Below are 20,220 nucleotides of genomic sequence, written 5' to 3'. Positions count from 1 at the left end.
GTCTCTGCAGAGTGAATCAATATCATGTCTTCAGCGCCATTTGAGGCTGGAAATAGCAGGTTCTCTTTGCCTCAGTGCACAACCAGACCATTCAGCAAGGGGAAGAGGTGTTTGGCACACACTGATTACACCTCAGCTGCTGAAGCCGTTTTATCCCCCCGCCTCTCCCCTCAGATACATATGCACACATAGATTGAAGTGGGAAAATATTGTGCTTTGCTCACAAATAGCTTCAGCTGTCTTGTTAAAGCCACACACTTGAATTTTTTATTTTTTTTTACCTGGATTTCGTGTAACAGACCAAGCTGCATTTGGATTTGCACCTGAATCAAACCAGTTCCCTTCAAAAATCACCTAATCTGTCCCTCGGCAACTCTAGAGGAGCTGCAGGGACCAACAGCTCAGGAAATAAAACCTGCTAACTGGACAGCTATTGCTCCACAAATCTGGCCTTTATGGCAGAGTGGCAAGAAGAAGACAGGAGGACATAGACAGTCCGGTGGGCCGTTTGTAAGAAGCCATTTACGCAGAAAACATTTCAACTGAGGTTTTCCGGTCAGATGAAACCAAAATGACACTTTTTTGGGGCTACATAATGATAGCAGCATTAGAATGTATTCGACCTCACAGTGCTTTGCTTTGCTTTGTTACATAAACTCCTGACGAAATGGGTTAAGGGTTTGTGGTCTCGGCGTGACAAAATGAGAAAATGTGAACGGAGATGGGATACAAATATTTTCTCAAGGCCTTTTAAGAAGAAGGACCCTGGCAGCAGTCAGCGCTGTCTCCCCACTCCATTTCCCTCCTAACTCAAGTCCACGCACCGCCACACAAAATCCACAAATCTTGCGCGATCTGCTGAAGTTGTCCCACATAAAAATGGGTCAGGGGAAGACGTTTATTCCTCGCCGCTTCATCAGCAGCGCCTCATAAAAATGTCAGCATGTTCTCCCCAATAATATTCCTCCCCTCGCTATTATGTGCCATTTAAAGGCGACCTCATTCCTGCCTCCTTGTCAGGCTGCGCTACTTTTTACCCAGCTGTCAGCGGCTGCCACCGGGCTTCCTTCTCTGCCAACCTCATGTGAGGTGGAGGAAGAAGAAGAAGAAGAAGAAGAAGAAGAAGAAGAAGAAGAAGAAGAAGAAGAAGAAGAAGAAGAAAAAGAAAACTCAAAGCGTGCCCCCGCTTGGCGGAGTGTCACTCTTATCCTGTGTGCTGTTTTCTTTATGAGCTTTTCAGCGTACTCAGAGGGGCGAGGTTATTACACTGCGAGCTGTGCATCGCCACTCAGGTGCAGAAGTTGCTTTCATAGCCTGACAGTTTCTTTTTGCTGAAGCGAGAATTTTTATTTGCTCCATCTGAGGGCCAACATTGATATCATGGGTGGGGACGCAGCTATTCTCAGGTGTATAGAGACATGTTATAGCGTTTGTGGCTCTTGATCGCAAAACAAAAATGTCACAACTTTGATTTTCCAACTTGAGGTTGAAGATTGATGTGGACAGAAAAAACTAAAAGTGAAATTTTCAAAAAATATAAATTAATTCAAGTTACACTTTTACTTCAAGTTCATCTGCCCCCCTCCCCCCTCAGATACATATGCACACATAGATTAAAGTGGGAAAATAAGTAAGACAGCAAACATTCAGTGAAACTCAGCTAGATAATCCAATAGTTTCTGGAGAAAGAGGGACCCAAATTATGATGTTTTATTGTTTTTGGTGGTCAAAATGACAAAAAAAATCCAAAGATATTAGAAATAAATGTTAGTTTTGAAACATTGCCAGCAGTTTTTTGTGTATCCCTTTTAAACAAGGCGAAGTTGGGAGATTTTATCACATCTACATTGATTCCTACAGAGATCAGACTTTATTTAATTAAAATAGTACAAATAAAAAGCAAACATTTTCCCCCCCAAAAAAAGAATCTAAATGTTGTTTCTCTTTATTAGTTTCAAATGGACAGTTTTGGCCCACATGGCTAAGATTCTGGACCCCTCCACATTATAGGCACAGTTACTGGCATAATTATTACCCCATTGTTTTGGCGCCCCCTCTGACAGGGAGCCCCAATGCGTTGCATAAAGTGTACACGTCCAGTTTTTGCACCACTGATTGTAGGTATTGATGGTAAACTCTGGAAGGTTTTTAACAATAAATCAGCCATTCCTCTGTATTTAAAGGTTGTCTTTCGGACTTTCGATTAAACTGCTGCACCTTTTATGTGCGCCGCGGGGGCGGCCCAGAAGGCTAGGACCTCCGTAATATAATCACTTGTAGTGTCACTTATGCTCTGATACATTGTGGCTCACCTGCAAAGCTGTGATCTGATCTCCAAGGTCTTAGTTTTATGACATTCCACATCCCTGACAGTGTCTCCGGATTCATCAAATGGATCTCATCTTATCCTCTCGTCTTGGCTGTGTCATAACTAAAAGAAGCAGCAGAGAGAGGCGAGAGAAAATCAATAGCGAGGCATAGCACACACTCGCCGAGGCTCTGGGCCCAATCATCCCTTCCTATTGGCGATATGATCCAGAGAGATATCAGTCTAATTTTTATGAGGCCCCCAAACTGCCAGTCTAGACTTTCATCCTTCTGTACACAAACATAAAAGCGTTGGCATTATCATATCAAAAAAGAAAAAAAAAAAAAAGTATGTTTAGGGGAGCGGGAGCTTAAAGGGAAAGCTGCCGCAAAAAAAAAAAAAACTGAATCATGCAAGGTTACTAACGATGTTTCACTCACAAGTCAGCAGGTGATTAATTAGCTTCATGTGTAATTGAGCAGCCTGTATTTGTTTGTTCAGGCGTCGACTCGCTTCACTTCTTGCCCACTGTTTGGGTTCCCAGAGCTTCGAGCTGGCGTTCCAAATGCAGCGGAAAAGCTTCAACTTTCCAGGGCAGAATTCCCTCGGTTAAAAGGGAATTATCTCACCATGTGGGTGATCGCTCCAGCAACAAATAATCCACTTAGTTAGTGGTGACACAAGTAATATGTCCATAGGTTACATGTTGGTCTGCTTCAGAAGTATGGGGTTCCTGCACATGTTCCAGTTCTCAGTCCTTAATGTTCAAATTGGAATAGTTCACCACAAATGGTGAATATGTCTGTAGTCACAGTGTTTAAAAAGAAAGGAAGGAAGGAAGGAAGGAAAGAAGAAAGGAGGGAAGGAAGGAAGGAAGGAAGAAAGGAAGAAAGGAAGGAAGGAAGGACAGTAGAAGCAATGGGAGACGAACAAACTAAGGGAGTTAGGAGCAATGAAGGAAGGAAACTTGGAACAAGTATCATAAAGTGCATACAATCTCACAAGAAAGAAAGTTCAGAGAGAATATAAAAAGGGATACATCAATGGATGGAAGGATGGAAAGAAGGAAGGACAAGGCACAACTTAGGTAGGCCATATAAGGACGCTAAGAATGACACAAGCAAAGAAGAAAAAAAATAAATGAAATGAGATAGGACGCAAGGTAGTATGGAAGGTCACATTTAGGAATGAAGCTGTCAAGGTAGGAAGGTAGGTAACATGGAAGAAAAGCAAAAGGGACACAATAAAAAGGGTTAAAGAAACAACAGAAATGAGAAAACCTGAGAAACACTGAAATCCAAACCCCTACTTTTCCTTCCTGCATATAAACCCTAGAAATAGCTCACCTTCATTGTTTTGCGTCTCTTTTTTTTTAGGTCTGGTAACCTGATTTCAAGTCAAATGGAGTCGTTCCTGGTCTACCTGATCGTCCTCGGCGTGGCTGTGAAGGCGCACAAGGTCCAAATCTGCCCCAAACGCTGCGTCTGCCAGATGCTGAACCCCAATCTGGCGACGTTGTGCGACAAAAAGGGGCTGCTGTTCGTGCCCCCCAACATCGACAGGCACACGGTGGAGATGCGGCTCGGCGATAACTTCGTCACCAGTATTAAGCGCAAGGACTTTGCCAACATGACCAAGCTGGTGGACTTGACCCTCTCTCGTAACACCATCGGGTCTATCGCACCATATGCCTTCAGAGACCTGGAGAACCTCCGAGCTCTTCACCTGGACAGCAACCGGCTGACCCGCATCACCAACGACACCTTCAGCGGCATGTCCAAGCTGCACCACCTCAATCTCAACAATAACCAGCTCACCCACATCCACAGTGGGGCCTTCAACGACCTAACAGCGCTGGAAGAGCTGGACTTATCCTACAACAACTTGGAAAGCGCCCCGTGGATAGCCATTCAGAGGATGTCCAACCTCCATACCCTCAACCTGGACCACAACATGCTCAGCCTGATTCCAGAGGGCACTTTCTCTGGGCTGCAGAAGCTCAAGAGGCTGGACGTAACCTCCAACAAGCTGCAGAAACTCCCTCCTGACCCCGTTTTCCAAAGAGCCGGGGTCCTGGCGACCTCTGGCATAATGGGGCCCTTGTCATTCGCGTTGAGCTTTGGGGGCAACCCGTTGAGGTGCAACTGCGAGCTGCTGTGGATGCGGAGGCTGCAGAGGGAGGATGATCTGGAGACCTGCGCTTCCCCGCAACACCTGGCTGGACGTTATTTCTGGACTGTTTCAGAGGAAGAGTTCCTGTGTGAGCCACCTCTTATCACCAGACACTCTCAGGTATAATCTCCAAATTCAATTGTTCACTGTTAAGACATAACACACTTTACTGTTACAGGCTCTGAGCCAGAAATGGCTTTAGCTAATCCAAGGTGCCACGTCGGGCTTCCCAGTAACTGTCTCAGCAAATACTAGCTCCAGAGCATGAGAAGCCTTAGAGAAACTGCTGGATTCACAGTTGGCGGAGTTTGGTCAAAGGTTTACCTAAGTGTTAGTTTGTTGTAAGGCTTTTCAAGGAGGCTCCTTTTAAAGAATGTGCTTGTCTTGATTAACATGGCTGTAGCAGAATCATGCGGTGGGGATGCTTTTTATTCTACAGGGACAAAGAGTTGATGAGAAGAAGGAGAGAGCTAAATACAGAACAATCCTGGATGAAAACATGCTAATGGCTGCAAGAGATGTGAAACTGATGAGGTTTACATTCCACTAAGACAATAGAAATGCAATTCAGTGGTTTAGCTCAAGAGTCTCAGACTTCAGTCCTTACTGGCTGATGTTCTGCAACTTTTTAATGTGTCTCTAGTTCAACAAGCCTGAATCAAACAGTTAAAAGCATGTAATCAACTTTGACAAAGTCTTACAATGACCTGTATATTTGATTTACTTAAGCATCACTGGAAACCGGCCCTAAACTCATGTTTTAGATTAAAGAATGTTTATGGGCTAAAGTCCAAATATAAAGCTAATTCAGAAACTGCGGCAAAATTTGAAATTTGCTGCCCACAGATTAAACGGACAGACAGACAAATGCAAAGTTTAAAAAGCATATGTCCTTTCCCTTCTGTTTCACAAGGATGTGCTATTTTGTGTCGGTCACATAAAATCCCAATTAAATCCTTTGAAGTTCATGAAGAAGTTAAAACATATGAACCTTTTTAAAGTGAAACGTCTTCAGTAAATCTGTGCTATCCAAAGCGACAGAAAATTAAGATTTCCATTTTGAACCATCACAGTTTTCAAGTTCAATTTTACGGGGGGGAAATAGAGTAAAGCGGCACCATCAATGACAATAACTCAAATGTAATATCAACTCTGTGTGTGTGTGTGTGCGCGTGTGTGTGTTTACATAACGTGTTCCTCTCTACCTCGCGTCCCTCTGACTCAGGAGCTGCATGCTTTAGAGGGCCAGAGCGTGACTCTGCGCTGCAAAGCCAGGGGCGACCCGGACCCCATCATCCACTGGATCGCGCCGGACGCGCGGCTTATGTCCAACTCCTCCAGAGCCGTTGTCCACACAGACGGCACGCTGGAGATCCTCATCAGCACCGTCAAGGACTCAGGTCTGTTTACAACCCCCCGTGGCGGCGCTTGTGATGTTGACAGAACGGAATGACATGTTTGCTCGTGCCACACAAAAAGCCCCAAAGATGAAGTATGCGTCTGCACGGCTGAGATGGCGGAGACTCCACAAAAGCAAAAGGAAGAGCGACTTCGTCTCCGCCACAGTACAGTATTCCCGAGCATGTTTGCTCTCGCAACTTAAGCGAACATCATAACCCAGTTTAGAAGAACCCAACTCCTCCCTTGTGGGGCTTCTCCTGTCTTTTAGTTTTACACTATATAGCTTATGTAATTAAAAATCCCAAATTAGACACCAAAGGGAGTAGTTACTCCCAACAAAAGACACAGTGCTGCTGAGCTGCTAGAAAGCTTTGTCATATCGCCATGAAACACAAGTGCCTGGTCTGGCAGCCCTGAAGAATTACAGTAGAAACTCTCTTTGAAGTTTTAACCAATTACCTGACCAATCAGAGGAGATTTGTGTTTTTGTTTTGTTTTGTTTTGTGACCCTTAAGAGAGAAGAGCTAGTATTTCACTTTTGATATGAAAATGTGCAAGCATAATACTCTTAACTTTTAAACGAATTTGCAATTCAGATGAGCCTCCTTAAGGCAAAATACACTGTGTGCAGGAAAGATTTGTAGTTTGGGAACATCTCATTAGAGATACGAAGCAAAAAATCAGTTTGATCTTTTCTGAAGATAAAGACTCTTTCTGAAGTCACAGAAGGAAAAAAAAATCTTTTCTACACATTTTCCCAGGCGATTTATGTTTTTTGATTTTTTTTTTTTTTGCAGACTTTACTCTTCAACGATTGGACAGTGAGCTTTCAAACCTGCCAATCAAAGAGATCATTGAGTTGCATTATTTAGAGACATTTTTTTCACTCAAAAGTGTAAGAGGATAAATTTACCAACTTGTTTTGATACCTAATTTGTGTGTTGATTTTTCTCTTCAACTAATTTTACGGCTGTAAGCACAAGAAAGCAAACACATTAGTTTGGCATTGATAAACGATCTTAAAGGTGCAAAAATAAATCGGTTGTATATAAAATTTATTCATCTCTAACCTAATCCTGACTGAGGAGTCATTTACATGTAAAAGAAAGGAGAAAGGAAGATTTTAAGAATAACATTTTCATTGAAAGTAAATTTAGAGACTACTTATTAATGAAGGCTAATAATAAATGAGAGGACTCAAGCTGTAGGGAATAACGGTGACTAAGATTTTAAAAGTTATTGTGACAAATTTTAGAAGCCAAAATGAATAGCATTTTATGGTGTAGTGTCTAGATAATGGATGAGGATTGTTACCAGACCACCAGCAACATTATATTCAAAGACACCTTACTTTGGTCCAAAATGTGTGGAAGCAAAGGATGGAAAACAAAAATAGAGCCATGCAGAGCTTCATTCAAAAATAGAAAGCATAGAAAAATATTCTGTGACTAGATGTGGGCTGTGCTTATGCGGTCTAAGAGACAGAGCTGGTGCAGAGCAAATTATCAGCAGTGACTGTTGGCACAACTGCACAACAGTTTGAAAAGTCAGAAAAACTTTCTAAGTTTTGTTAAAAACAGCATATAATTTGAAGAAAACCGCTGAAATGACTAAACTCTTGTCTCATTTTATCATAATCACGCAGTCTGCTGACATGGATAAGAGAACAAAGAGTCTCTGGAGACGACTGGTCGAAATTAAGAAGGGCGTCGCAGCAGCGTTCGTCCTCAGCTGAACCCTTATTTCTCCTGAGTTAAACTTAATGACAAAATCCTTTTTTTTTGCATCAGCTAGTTTGATTAGTCGCTGCCCAATCGGTTTTATTGTCCATGCCAAATTTGTCTCACTTCAGTCACACACAGTGGGAAGATAAATTTATAAGGATATCTACTGCATCTCTTATTCACAAACCACTCCCTGGAGAATCACCAATGTAAATCTTTTCTACACATTTTCCCAGGCATTTTATCTCACAGGTTTGAATTACAAGTATAATCTGTTTTGCCACCTCCAGATATGGACTCCAGAAACACCTCAGATAAAAAAAGAAAAAAGAAAAGACAAAATAAACTCAATTTGCTTCTTAAAAAAAGGAAAAGTATAGAAATTTGTAAAAACATATTGGACTTGTGAACCTGGGATATGACACAAATGACAAGTTATTTAAGTTCCTTAATAAGAACCCAAATGCAATACTAGCTTTTCTTAATCTTGTTTTTGTGACGGACTTTAGCTGAGCCAATGAAACCTGCAGAGCTTTAGATGTATTTTTATGTCTTGCAAACTCCTGGTTGAATCGTCTTTGTGGTCCTGGAGTAATTTAGCTTGATTGTTCTCTTTTGGAAATCTTCACCAGTGCTTCATGCTTTTCTTGTCCAGTGACTCTGAATTTGGTTTGCTGGTGTCCCAAAGTTTTAGGAATAAATTTGTTGATGTCAACTGCTTTGTACTTCAACTGTGAGATGTTTTTAAGAGTATATGTAGTTTTTTTTTTTTTTTTTAGATCTTTCATGTTGTCAGAGAGATTATATTTAAATGACTCATTATCAGTATGTGAGGTAATTATAAGTACCGCGTTTGGCTTGTGAAACTGAGCTCAGCGTTCTTAAACATCATTTAAGAACGCTTCTTGTTAAATTCATGATTTAACAAGAAGAGCCATTCCCTTTTTTCCCCAGATAGTTGTATTCCACTAGTGAAAACTGCTTTTGTGTATTTGGTTTATCTTTTTGCAATAGAATTTTCTTGATCACCAAAAACATTTAAGTGTGACAAACAAGCAAAAACAGAAGAAATATGAAAAGAGTCAAATTCATTTTCGTACCCCTCCACACTCAGCTCTTGTCTTGACTGACTGAAATACCACATTAAGTTAAAACTATTGAAACGCAGAATTTTATTGAAGATATAAATACACATGTGCTGAGGTAGCTGTGCTCTTACATAATCTTCCATTGCTCTCAGTCTTTTGTAGAACTGCCTGAATCTTGGGTCGTGCACAAAACAGTCTTGTCGTCAATGCTGAAGATATTGACTTTACGTTTTTAAAAAAAAGCTGCAGTCTTTCCCACTTGTAAAGGAAAGCTACATTCTGAAGAATAAACCACACCGTTTTGGGAAAGCCGCAACGTGACGCTATGTTTTCAAATGCCGGGTAAATTCACATTTGTTGGGATTATCTGGTTCTTGTGGGGCGACGGAGGCTCAATGGGAAGACGAGCCCCGTTTTACCGGTCTGTGAGCAGATGTGTAAATGTGTGCAGGTTTCTGAGTGCGGCTGGGTGAAGGCGGCTTAATGTGCAAAGAGCTTTAAGTGGCTAACCTGAAAGGCGCAATACAAATCCAGTCCATTTACCATTCTCATAAGGTTTCCTATTCTGTCGTCTTGTGAGACTCAAGAATCAGTCCTCGGGAGTTTTTTCAAATATATATATATATATATATATATATATATATATATATATATATATATATATATATATATATATATACACGATGTACAAGAGGACTGATCTGTAGTATTACTCAAGCAATGCTCCCACAATGCTCTTTGCCCCCCATTTCAGTCTGGCATCTTCCAGATGTAAGATTGAAACGATTTATTTCTATTTTTTCTATTTTTCCAAGAGCTTTATTTTCTATTAAAGCTTGAGGATCGTGTTTTTCTGCCATCACGATGCTTATCTTGACATCTGCTGCGGGGCCAAACCTCCTAGGTTGTTGTTATCTCTTGGAGATGTTTTCAGAAAAAAGAAAAAAAAAAGAGTGCATAAATATCATTTATATCAATTGTTAGAAATGTAATTTTTAATAATTCAGATAAATTGTAAAGTAATGAATAGTGCAGATCAGCGATATGATCTGCATTCCGATGAGTTTGGTCAAATTTAGGCTGATGGAAAACCTCATTATATCTGCTTCTCCGATATCCAAAGACGACAGTGTGTGGATTTATCAGCCTCACATGTTGGAAAGACTAGAGCAGAGAGTAGAAGACTGTATTTCTAATCTCTGGTATAGAAGATCTAGTGATCTAGACAGTCCATTACAGAGTAAATGTAGTCAGTGTGATTAAACAGACTCTTTTTTTCCCCCCCCAACTGCTTTAAAGTTTCAGCTTAAATATGCGAGTGAGCTCAAAGGAAAGAAGCTGCTGGTTAGCAAATCCCCATCAGCTGTGAGCTCACGTTGCCACGGTGAGGTTAAATGCAACGCTGTTTCTGACTCAGATAGTCAGGTTTGTCCTGCTCTGCAGCTGCTAGCAGAACAAAAAAAAAAAAAAAAACTGCTAACAATTCACTTTTGTTACTGAGATAAAAACCAGGCGATCACTAGCGCATTTTGGTGGCATAAAAAGGAGCCAGGCGCGGTAGAAACAGACTGCTCAGTTTTTATTGGACTCAATAAGGAAGGTTTTCTGTCGTTTAGAGTCTTCTGGTGCAAAAGGTGATTTTTATGACATTTTTATGGAAACGTGCGTGTGATGGTAAACCTCTCGGCATTGTGACAGATTAACTCGAGCCGAGTTAATCTTTTTATGCAGATCCGCTCAAATAAATTGCATGAAGGTTTGGCGTTTAAACTGTGTCGCTATGTGCAACATCCCAATGCAGGTTAGTTGACAAAATAGTAAAAAGATATTATAATAATTGCAGTAAGCCTTTTATGAAACAACAAACTTTACTGCACATTAAGCTGTCCTAGTAACGATTGCTATGAACAATAATATTATTGTTTTAAGACTATTTTCAAGTCATATAATGATAACGGCTTAATATTGTAAGTTTGGTCTCTCAAAGAGCGATAACCTTTAATTTTGTAAAGGACACTTAACGCTGGCACTGATAGGTGTTTTAAATATCCAAAATAAAACATAACCAAAACGAATAAAAAACAGAAATAAAAACCACGCACAAACAAAGGCAAAAATAAAACGGATCATCAAGACTGGATAAACAAAATTTCCCTTCAAACATGGAAATTATCAAGTTCATTTTAATTTATCATGTGATTAATTGATTAGTTGCTTATTGTGACAGGCTTAGAAACAACTTCACACTTGGCCAGCAATCTCATAAATAAATTAATTCTTCTTTAATAATAAATTAATTCTTCTTAAAAAAAAGTTGCATAAATTTTTAGAAGCTAATTAAAACAAAGTAATGGCAACCAACAACAAATAGCTTTCCAGTAGTCTAACAGAAAAGTACCATAAATGTTATTAGCCCGATTTTGAATTTTATGGAACATGATAAATTTGAAGTTAGAAGTTCGTTCTAGCTTGTAAGTGGGTAGCAATTTTAAAAATCTGAAGGTGGCAGGTTTGTTGTTTTCTTCTTTTTTTGTTTAACATAGAAAACAATACCTGCCAGGCAGCATTGTGGTCACAGACATCTTAACCCCCCGCCCCCTGAGTGCTAATCTCCTTGGCTTGTGCTTCAGGTTCCTTCACCTGCGTGGCCTCCAACCCGGCCGGAGAGGCCCACCAGACGGTGGATCTGCTCATCGCTAAACTCCCTCATGTCACCAACAACACGATCGCGGAGCAAGAGCCTGACCCCGGATCATCAGATATCGCCACCGTGACCAAGACGGGAGCCGAGGCGGGCGGGGTGCCCCTGGGGAACGCGAAGACGAGCCAGGAGAAGAAGGTGGTGATAGCCGAGGCCACCTCCACCTCGGCCCTGGTGAAGTTCAACTTCCACAGGAGCATCCCTGGAATCCGCATGTTTCAGATCCAGTACAACGGCACATACGATGACTCACTGGTTTACAGGTGAACAGAAACACTGAACTCGATATGAGGTTACAGAAGGTGTAGGAAGTTTTCTTTGCAGTCATAAAATCTTAATCATTTTCTAATGTTTCACATTGAGCTACGAACGCCTGAATGTCTTTGGCTATTAAGTCATTAAAAGCCGGACCCGACTGTTTGCATCATTCGCCGTATCACTCAGTCCCATCAGGAAGACAGGAAGACTAATGCACTGCACATGAATTTATCTCCTTTGACTCCTAATCCCCCTTGTGTATTATTTACTATATGCAAGGCCTTGATAATGCCTAATCAACAAAATCAAAACAGAATGTCAGCATTAAGCTGCAGACCCATGGGGAGATGAAAGAGCCGTCTTCTATTGTTTCACAAAGAGCATCAGATGCTTCATGTGAGCCTATCTGAAGACACACAGCACCCAGCTTTCTCTCATCCCAGCCTGCTTTCACTCCAGATTTACTGTTAATCACTGAGATATGATGGGATCATTGCACCAACTCTTTTTTTCTTTTTTTTTCTTTCAAAATGAACTTAAGGGTCAGCATCGCATATGGTCTTTCAGCTAAACAGTCGTACTTGCACTCCAAAACAGGTTTTTACCAGTGGTATTGATGAAAGAATAAGTCATATGTCAAATAACAGATTTTGTTTATAAAGATCTTAAGTAGCCCCGTGAGAGTCATTTCATCCAAACAACAGTCGGCTTAATAATCTGTCTGCTCCCCTTTGCAGAATGATCCCCCCGACCAGCAAGAACATTCTGGTGAACAACTTGGCGGCTGGCACGCAGTACGATCTGTGCGTCCTGGCCATCTACGACGACCAGGTCACCTCGCTGACCGCCACCAGGGTGATAGGCTGCGTCCACTTCACCACCGAGCCACAGTACCTTCGGTGCCACTTCATGCAGTCGCAGTTCCTCGGCGGGACCATCGTGGTCATCATTGGAGGGATTATCGTGGCATCCGTGCTCGCCTTCATCATCTTCCTCATTGTGCGCTACCGAGTGTGTAACCAAGGGGATGCAGACAAGGTCAGTAAGGGAGTTTTTTAGGTTTGACCATGCCCTATGTGACTTCCTGAAAGAGCAGTCTTTCAAGAGACAAAGGGCCAATTTCAAGGCATTATATTAAGAAGTCACATTTGATATATTTACCACATTCATAACAACTGAAAGTAACATTTACTTAATTGTGCTAAAAAAATGCAATGTTATATTTATGTGGCAAATGGAGTTAGGTCAACTCTGATTGATGACACCCATGTACTTTATGTTGGTTTGTGATATAAAATCCCTATGAAGCACATGCTTGTGGCTGCAGTGCAACAAAATGTGGAAAAGACATAAATCACAAAAGCACTTTTGCAAGGTATCCCTTTGACCAGAGCAGCTGGTCAAATGGCTGCTCTGGTCAAAGAGCAAGGTACTGGTACTGCTTTTAAAATGTGGGAGTCTACTAAATGTGTCATTGTTTTTCCCTTCTCTCTTGTGTTTATCTCATGTCGGACCAGGCCCTGGAGATGGGGGATATCCGATCACTGAGCAGCGATGGACAGCTACAGGGCTGTGGCATCCCCAAGTCCCTCTCTAAACAGGTCCTCCATCCAGAGAAGAATGACAAGGAATGCGTCAGAGTCGCCCTCCCGCCTCCGGAGCCGACCAAGCAAAGACCACCCGTCTCCGTGCCAACCACGAAACCGTCTGTTCCTGACTGCACGGTGTCTACCTCTGCTGGCAGCCATAGCTGGCACCCGGCCTCCCCAGGAGCGCCGAGGCCCAAGCGTTCCGGCGCTCCACCGAAACCCTCGGAGGGCCGGCGGGCTGAAGCTCAGACGGACGTTGAGCTCAACATGAACCGCAATAACTCTTCGGAGGTCAAAACGGCCACTGCCGTCTCCACTGCTCCCCCAGGGCCCGGCCAACCCCAGAAATGGACTGCTGCTCCGAGAGTCCCGCGACCCCACCAAGCTTCCCGACATTATATGACTGTCCCTGCAGGAGCGGCGAGAGTGAACCGCAGGCACTCGCTTAACGCAGACTCGTTGTACACGGAGCGCTGCTACGTAGCCTACCCCAAAGTTGGGGCCGGCCTGCGCTCCAAGCGCAGCCTGTCGATGAGCGGAGAGCTTCCGCAGCTTGAGAGCACAACAAACATTCATCGAGCCAGGGACAAACTATCCAGGTCTGAGTGGCTGCTGGAGAGCACTTTATGATTTCAACTTCACAAACTGTGCGTCCTTGGCTTTCCTCGGATTGGGTTGGGAAGTCCGCTGTGGAACATACTGAGAATTTTCTGCCTTGTTTCGACATTCCTCTTTGGGGGACATGAGGAAGGCAGGCACACAGGGGGTCAAAGGAGACGGTTCACATTTGTTTTCTACCTTATACCCTATCAGAGTCTTCTTTATATCAACTTCAATGAAAGGCACAACAATGTATAAAAACAACGCCATGTACAAAAATGTTTAGTTGTGTGAGATACCATATATCTCAGTGCAACCATAAGTGTTCATGTGGTTGTGAATGCAGTAACCTGAACATGCTGTATAATAAGGAGAGCATCACACAAGGGTCTTGTGTGATGGTATTACAATGCCTCTAACCTGAGGTGATGGAATCTCTAAAGACTTTGAACATCGAGACTTTTCAAGAGATTAGGAATGTGCTTTACATCCCGGAGATGCGGGAACAGAATGTAGTAGACAAGAGAGTGCTCCGGCTTCTCATCCCAACACTCCCAGATCCAGCACAATGCAGCATTTCTTTATCCTGTTCTTTTCCTTTCTTGTGGCACAAGTCGACTCAGCCTAATACTGCCGTCCGGTTTGAATCAATACATTTTTATCACGTAATTACATAAAGACTCCGCTCAAATAGGATTCCTGTCACGAGTGATTCGAGCAGCAACCTGAACCAGCACCGGTGGCATGACAGGTGCTGCAGCTAATCTGATATTACGTGTGGGTGAGATCCAGAGGAACGACTCATTTCCATATTTTATACTCGCAGACGTTTATCTTGTCACGCCGACAACAACCATTGTAAATTAACTTTGTCGATGTAAGAGAGAAAGGGAGAATCACGAGAACGGGAGGCCGACCGCTCTTGATTTTTGCTGTTGTTTCTGTTTGATGTTTACCAGTACAAATAAACCAGTGATAAAACAAAAAAGGGGGAAAAAAACTGACTTATCTCTTTTCCAGCTTTCCTGTGAGCTGCACATATCAAATTAGCGAGTAGCTATACAGCTCTCTTTGTTCCTGCACCCCTCATCTTGCAGAAGTGGTTGCAATTTGGGGATTTTCTGTCGTCTTGCAGGAGCTTAATTCCTGTCTCTCTGCAAGTGGCGGACCTCTGACAGATCCCAGAGCTCCAGTGTTTGTTCAGAGAGAGCGGGAAGGCAGATGATGAAAAGAGACCTCGCCAGTCTCGGGGGACACCCTGCTTGCTCACAGATCTCCTTGCTCATCTAACTGCGGCATGTCTGTTCCTCTCTGAAGCCTGCAGCCACTGCGGAAACCTGCGGCAGAAGAGGTTAAACCCAGCCTCCCACAGTGGGAATCCGTGTGCGGCTAATTGTAAGGCTACAGTGGCGGGATTGAGGTGGTATGTGTTATCCTCTGGAATGAGATCTTTAAGACCGATTGCTCGTTGGCTTTTTTTTTTCTTCTTTTTTCCCAGGGAAAACCTTTTAGGATCAGCTGCCTAGACTGTAAGTGTGAGACGTGAATTAATTCCCGTTATTTGAACTGGATGCATTCATCATTTGGGTCCTCATTACAGGTGATTAAAATGCCAAGGAGCTTGGGCCAGGTTTAGCTTGTTGGCGGGAGCCTGAGGTGTTTGTTAATAATAGATGCTTTTCTGGAGCGGAGACAGCATGGAGAGGCGAAAATGGAAGGTTTTGTGAAACAAATACAGCGAGGAGGGTGGGAGGCTGAGGCACAGGGGTTGTGGATGAAGAAGCAAGAGTGTGGAGAAGATAACTCAGAGATTTACAGAGAGACAAGAGAGAATGTAGAGCAGGGGAGGCAGAAAATAGCTGCCTTTTGTGAGGCGGTCCCGCAGCCTCTTAGGTATTCTGCACACCTTCTCTGAGATGGTGAGCATGGGGAGGAGGTTGCAGCGGGGTGAGAGACCTCGACTGGAGGTCAGACGACAAGCATAGCAGAGTGTAAGCCTGCGGCAACATCAAAACCACATGGTTCCCTTCACCAAAGTGCATGAGCCTGACCCACTTTCTAACCCCTGTAATGTGTCTCCAGGCCCGTGTGTGGCCTTTCCCCTCCTGGCATCACCTCATGACCCCGCTCTCTATTCAGCTCACTATTCTGCCTCATGCTGACAGCTGAAAGGTGCCATCATGTTTCTGGGGAACACTGAAGGCAACTTCCATCACAACTCATAATCTTTGATAGAACACATTCTGGAGTCGTTCCTCGCATCTTTAAATGTTGCTCAGGATGAGTCAGGTTCATGTTTTCAAGCTTTTTGAAGGTGCCAATTTTTCTCTAAATCATTGATGCCATCAGCTCAGTACTTGACTGAGTTTGTCAACCGGGCTAGGTTCTTTGGTTGAACCGCTCCAGACTTATAAGAATGGATCTTCTGTTGTGTCTCTGCAAAAAATTATGAAAGAACAAATACCTAAAATTAGGGATGTCCCAATTGGGTTTCTGTCAAGACGCTTTTAAATGATCGATATCAGACTGCCTGACTAAACCCAACTTAAAGTACATCAATGTTTTAAAAAGTTTAATTAGAGAAATTAACATAGCACTGCATTCCTCTCCACCAACTATTAGAATCATTTCTGACTGCAAGCTCTTTATGATCCAATGGCCTAATTGCCCTCATTAGACATAATTAACTAGTTAGTGTCAGCTTGTTTTATCTATAAAAGACAGAATGGCAAATAGGTGTAAAAGTATCCATATTGAGACACTTGAATTGAAGACTACTGCTAATGTTGGCTTGTGTTTATTCTTTGTGTTTGGTTTAGGTCTATGTATCAAAAATCAAAATCACAATAAGTATTATGGAAGGTATTGTCAGAACTGTAAACGTCCACATGTTGATGTAGTTATTTGTGCAGCAGTAGGAATAATTTTGTAATGTTCCTTTTCTTTTTTTTCCCAACAAAAGCTCCTGAGGGAAAACCAATAATCCAAACAAACCGTCATTTTTCACTTCAAATTATGGTGCTAAATGTGGCATCTGTAATGCAGTCCTAAATAAAAGGCTCTTCCACACTGCAATTGATTTATCTGTAACATTCAGACAGGTCAAATGTGATTTGGGTTATTTATCATTAAAAATAGATTTTTGAAACATAGTTTAAGATTCGTGGAAGCTTTATTCTATTCTGCTTTGAAAGAGTCTCTTAAGGTTTTTATGTTTTTTTGCTTGTTTGTTTTAGAATTACCTGACATTGAGACAAACATAAAAAGTCCTATATAGTACTCCATATACAGATTGGTCAAACCTGGACTGAGTTATTCTACTCTGATTATTGGATACATAATTTTTATGAGGTCTAATACCTAGTGTCGTACTGATCAATAGTCTTTCAGTTCCACATTGTTCTGTGGGGGAGGGCTGCCAGAGTGCTGCCAAAAGAAGGCACTTCTCTACAAATCTCCGCTGGTCCCAACAGCCGCTAGTGCTGCTGTAGTGGAGAGCAGCTGAGATGCAAGTTGTTAAATTTTACAACATTCGAAGCGCTTAATTAATGAAGCAAGAGAACAACTTTTTATGCAATTTGAGCCGCACGAGATATGTTATAACTGAATCTTTAGCAAGTCATATAACAGAGAGGAGACATGCTAATGTTAGCCAAACACTTCAGCTAGCTGCTACGCAAGAAAACATTGTCAATATAGCTGGAGGAGCAAGATTGTTTGCAAAGAAAAAACTAATTTCATTGGTGTGATGAGGTTATACTGATCAAATTTAGTGTGTTACTGAGATTTAAGGCATATAACATTGATTATGTTTCATATTATACTATGAAACATATTGTGGTGAACAAGCTGCTACTGTAGAGAAGTTATATTGACAAATACCTAATCTTATGTGATTCTGAACAATATCTGCAACAAAAATGTTATATCTGGGAAGTTAAAAATAGCATTTAAACTCCAACATAAAAAGAAAAGCAATACAAAACACAAAGACTGGCAGTTAATGGTCCATTAGCTGACAGTGTAACTTACAGTATGTTTTTCTATTTATTATAGACATGACTTTCAGATATCACTTATCTACCACTTTTCTTTTGCCATGTCATCTATTTCGTCTTCCACGTGTTCACAATTGTTCTGAAAACGAGTCTAAAGAAAAGCTTTTAAAAGGTCTGTAGATCAAAGGTTTCATTTCAGTGTTGCTAATTTGGGCTTTTCGTTCCCTAATGGGATTTCCAAGGTTAACTTCCACCAACATGGCGTCTGATAACACAGCTTACTGTCGTTAATGGCAATCGTGTTGTGCAGAAAAATTACGTCGGAGCCCTGATGTGTTCACTTTGCGGTCAATTGCTTTATTTAGAGAGATCATCGCGCTCACTTCAGCGAACTGAAGAGCCTTTTACTGGCCCGGTTCGAGGGGAGTAATGGGAGAACTGAGCTCCTTCAACAAGTGAGTTAGCACGTTCCACTGGCAATGTTTCATTATCTCCAACCCAGCAGGCGGTGTTAGTCAAAGTCACACATGAGACATCATTTCTCTAGCAGGCATTGTTCCTAGGAGAACACGTAGAAAAAAAAAGGAAACATGAGTGTTGAGCACAACCAAAACATCACCGGTATCGCTCTGGAGGAGGTGGTGCCGTTGAGTAAAATATGCACAGGCAATTCCAAAGACTATGCATTATTGAGAGGAGTAAATGGGTCTGGAATGAGCATCATGGCTCATTAATAGTGAATGTGATTACTGTTTCTGGGAACACAGCAGTCTGGACAAGAAGAAAGATCATTTAAATGGTCAAATCCAAAAACTAAAGGTCTGCGTGTTTACTCAGCAACCAACTGTCTGCATCAAACCCATGACTCAAGCCGAAAACTCGTCCCTGCCAAGTGTCCTGTTGTGATTACTAACATCTCACCGTGAAAAGCCACTTGACTGGTGTTTGCCAGGAGAGTTTGGAGACAGGTTGGAGCCGGGTTTTTTTATTTTTTTGTTTTTTTTGACAAAGCTGACTGAAAACGAGCGAGCAGTTTCATAACATGGAGTCGTCGGGCTGAGTGAAGGTGACACTCCGGTTGGTGCCTGCGGAGCGACTCCCCTCCTGGTTGACAAACAGACTAAGTGACACATCGAGATCCGGAGGCACATTCGGAAGATCTGATTTGACGTGAACTCAAATTATCGTGTTGCCCCCCTGAGGGGTTCCCACGCTGAACGAACAGATGCCTTCCTCGCTTACTTCTCCTCTCTCGCAGCCTCCAATCTTTCTGTTACATATGCTTCAGGGAGATGGACGACTGGAGAGGCTGGCTGCAGTTTGCACCAGGCAAACCAGGCACCATTAGGAACCATTTTCTGCCCATTTCCCTTATAGCTGCTATCTCTTATGGAAGTGATTTGCTCTCCTTCTCTGGACTATGTGCTTCTCCGCCAATGATGGATCTCCCATTGATTCCCCGGTGCAGGAGATCACTAAAGGAGCAGTGCAGGCAGCCAAGCAGATGTGCCAGTCGGCTCTCAACTATTTATCAACTGCTGGTGAAGGGGGACGTTTAAAGCTTCAATCACAGTGATTTACTTCGAGTGCTAATCTTGTTATCACTTCAGGCTTATGATACCAGAGAATACGCTGTTATTGGGAGGTCTTGGGTCAATATTATTATCTTAAGTGCCACCAGGCACTTACAGTGTCTTGCAAAAGTATTGACACCCCCACTCTTTTTCCACATTTACAACCTTTTCTTTCGTTTTTTCGTTTTTTTTTGGGGTCTTAAATTGGTCAATGACTTTGTTTTGTTTTTTTTAAGTGTGAATTTCCATTCTAGCCTTTAACTCTGATACCACTAAATAAGATCTGAGATGATCTGCAATCTAGCTTTAATACAAGAGAGACAAGGGGGTTAAATGAACTAAACAAAGCTATATTAAATCCTGTTTTCAGCCCTGTAGAAGACACAACAAAGAAGATGGCCAAATGAGACTGAACTTAAATTTATTGGCCAATTTTCAAAATACTATTTAAAGGAGCCTGTCTCGCATATAATATAGTGGCAGTATTGTGTTGAGAGATTGTTTTCTTGGTTAGATTTGCGTGGGTGGAGCTAAACATGAGGGGAAATTTTGAAGAAAATCTGTTCAATTCTGCCAAATACTAGAGGACTGAGCCAGAGTTGATGTTCTAACAAGACAGCAATCCTAAACATACAACCAAAGCTGCCATATTGCTGTTTCGTATTGAGAGGACTCAAATGCAGGCAAGTAGATGGACAGATAGAATGCAGAGTTATTTTATGAATGGCTAAATTTTAAAGACAAAGTCCAAGGTAGAGCAAGAAAATCCAAACTTGAGACTTTGTCCAGTAGTGGAGGATGAGGAAG

General features: G+C 42.1%; 1 protein-coding gene and 1 long non-coding RNA gene across 3 annotated transcripts in view; one reads left to right on the top strand and one right to left on the bottom strand.

The window, feature by feature from the left end:
- lrfn5b (leucine rich repeat and fibronectin type III domain containing 5b) overlaps positions 1-14,814 on the top strand; it is a 21,837-nt gene extending 7,023 nt beyond the window's left edge. Inside the window, exons 2-6 of the mRNA XM_007573222.2 lie at positions 3,685-4,600; positions 5,706-5,880; positions 11,324-11,657; positions 12,390-12,690; positions 13,170-14,814. Coding sequence (XP_007573284.1) covers positions 3,710-4,600; positions 5,706-5,880; positions 11,324-11,657; positions 12,390-12,690; positions 13,170-13,871 — 2,403 coding nt within the window. The 5' untranslated portion in view covers positions 3,685-3,709 and the 3' untranslated portion in view covers positions 13,872-14,814. The remainder of the gene's footprint in view (positions 1-3,684; positions 4,601-5,705; positions 5,881-11,323; positions 11,658-12,389; positions 12,691-13,169) is intronic.
- LOC107833077 (uncharacterized) lies at positions 14,434-20,220 on the bottom strand. 2 transcript variants are annotated; one of them, XR_001658785.1, is made up of 3 exons: positions 20,187-20,220; positions 18,223-18,398; positions 14,434-16,277 (listed from the first exon to the last, which is right to left on the bottom strand). It is a non-coding gene; the product is annotated as an uncharacterized LOC107833077 (long non-coding RNA). The 2 variants fall into 2 exon arrangements; XR_001658784.1 differs by lacking the exon at positions 20,187-20,220 and having other exon boundaries at positions 18,223-19,601.

This window comes from Poecilia formosa, unplaced genomic scaffold (assembly GCF_000485575.1).
Source record: "Poecilia formosa unplaced genomic scaffold, Poecilia_formosa-5.1.2 Scaffold321, whole genome shotgun sequence".
NCBI classification, from domain to species: domain Eukaryota; kingdom Metazoa; phylum Chordata; class Actinopteri; order Cyprinodontiformes; family Poeciliidae; genus Poecilia; species Poecilia formosa.
The sequence above is the reverse complement of the archived record's forward strand: the minus strand, read 5'-3'. Positions and strand labels throughout refer to the sequence as shown.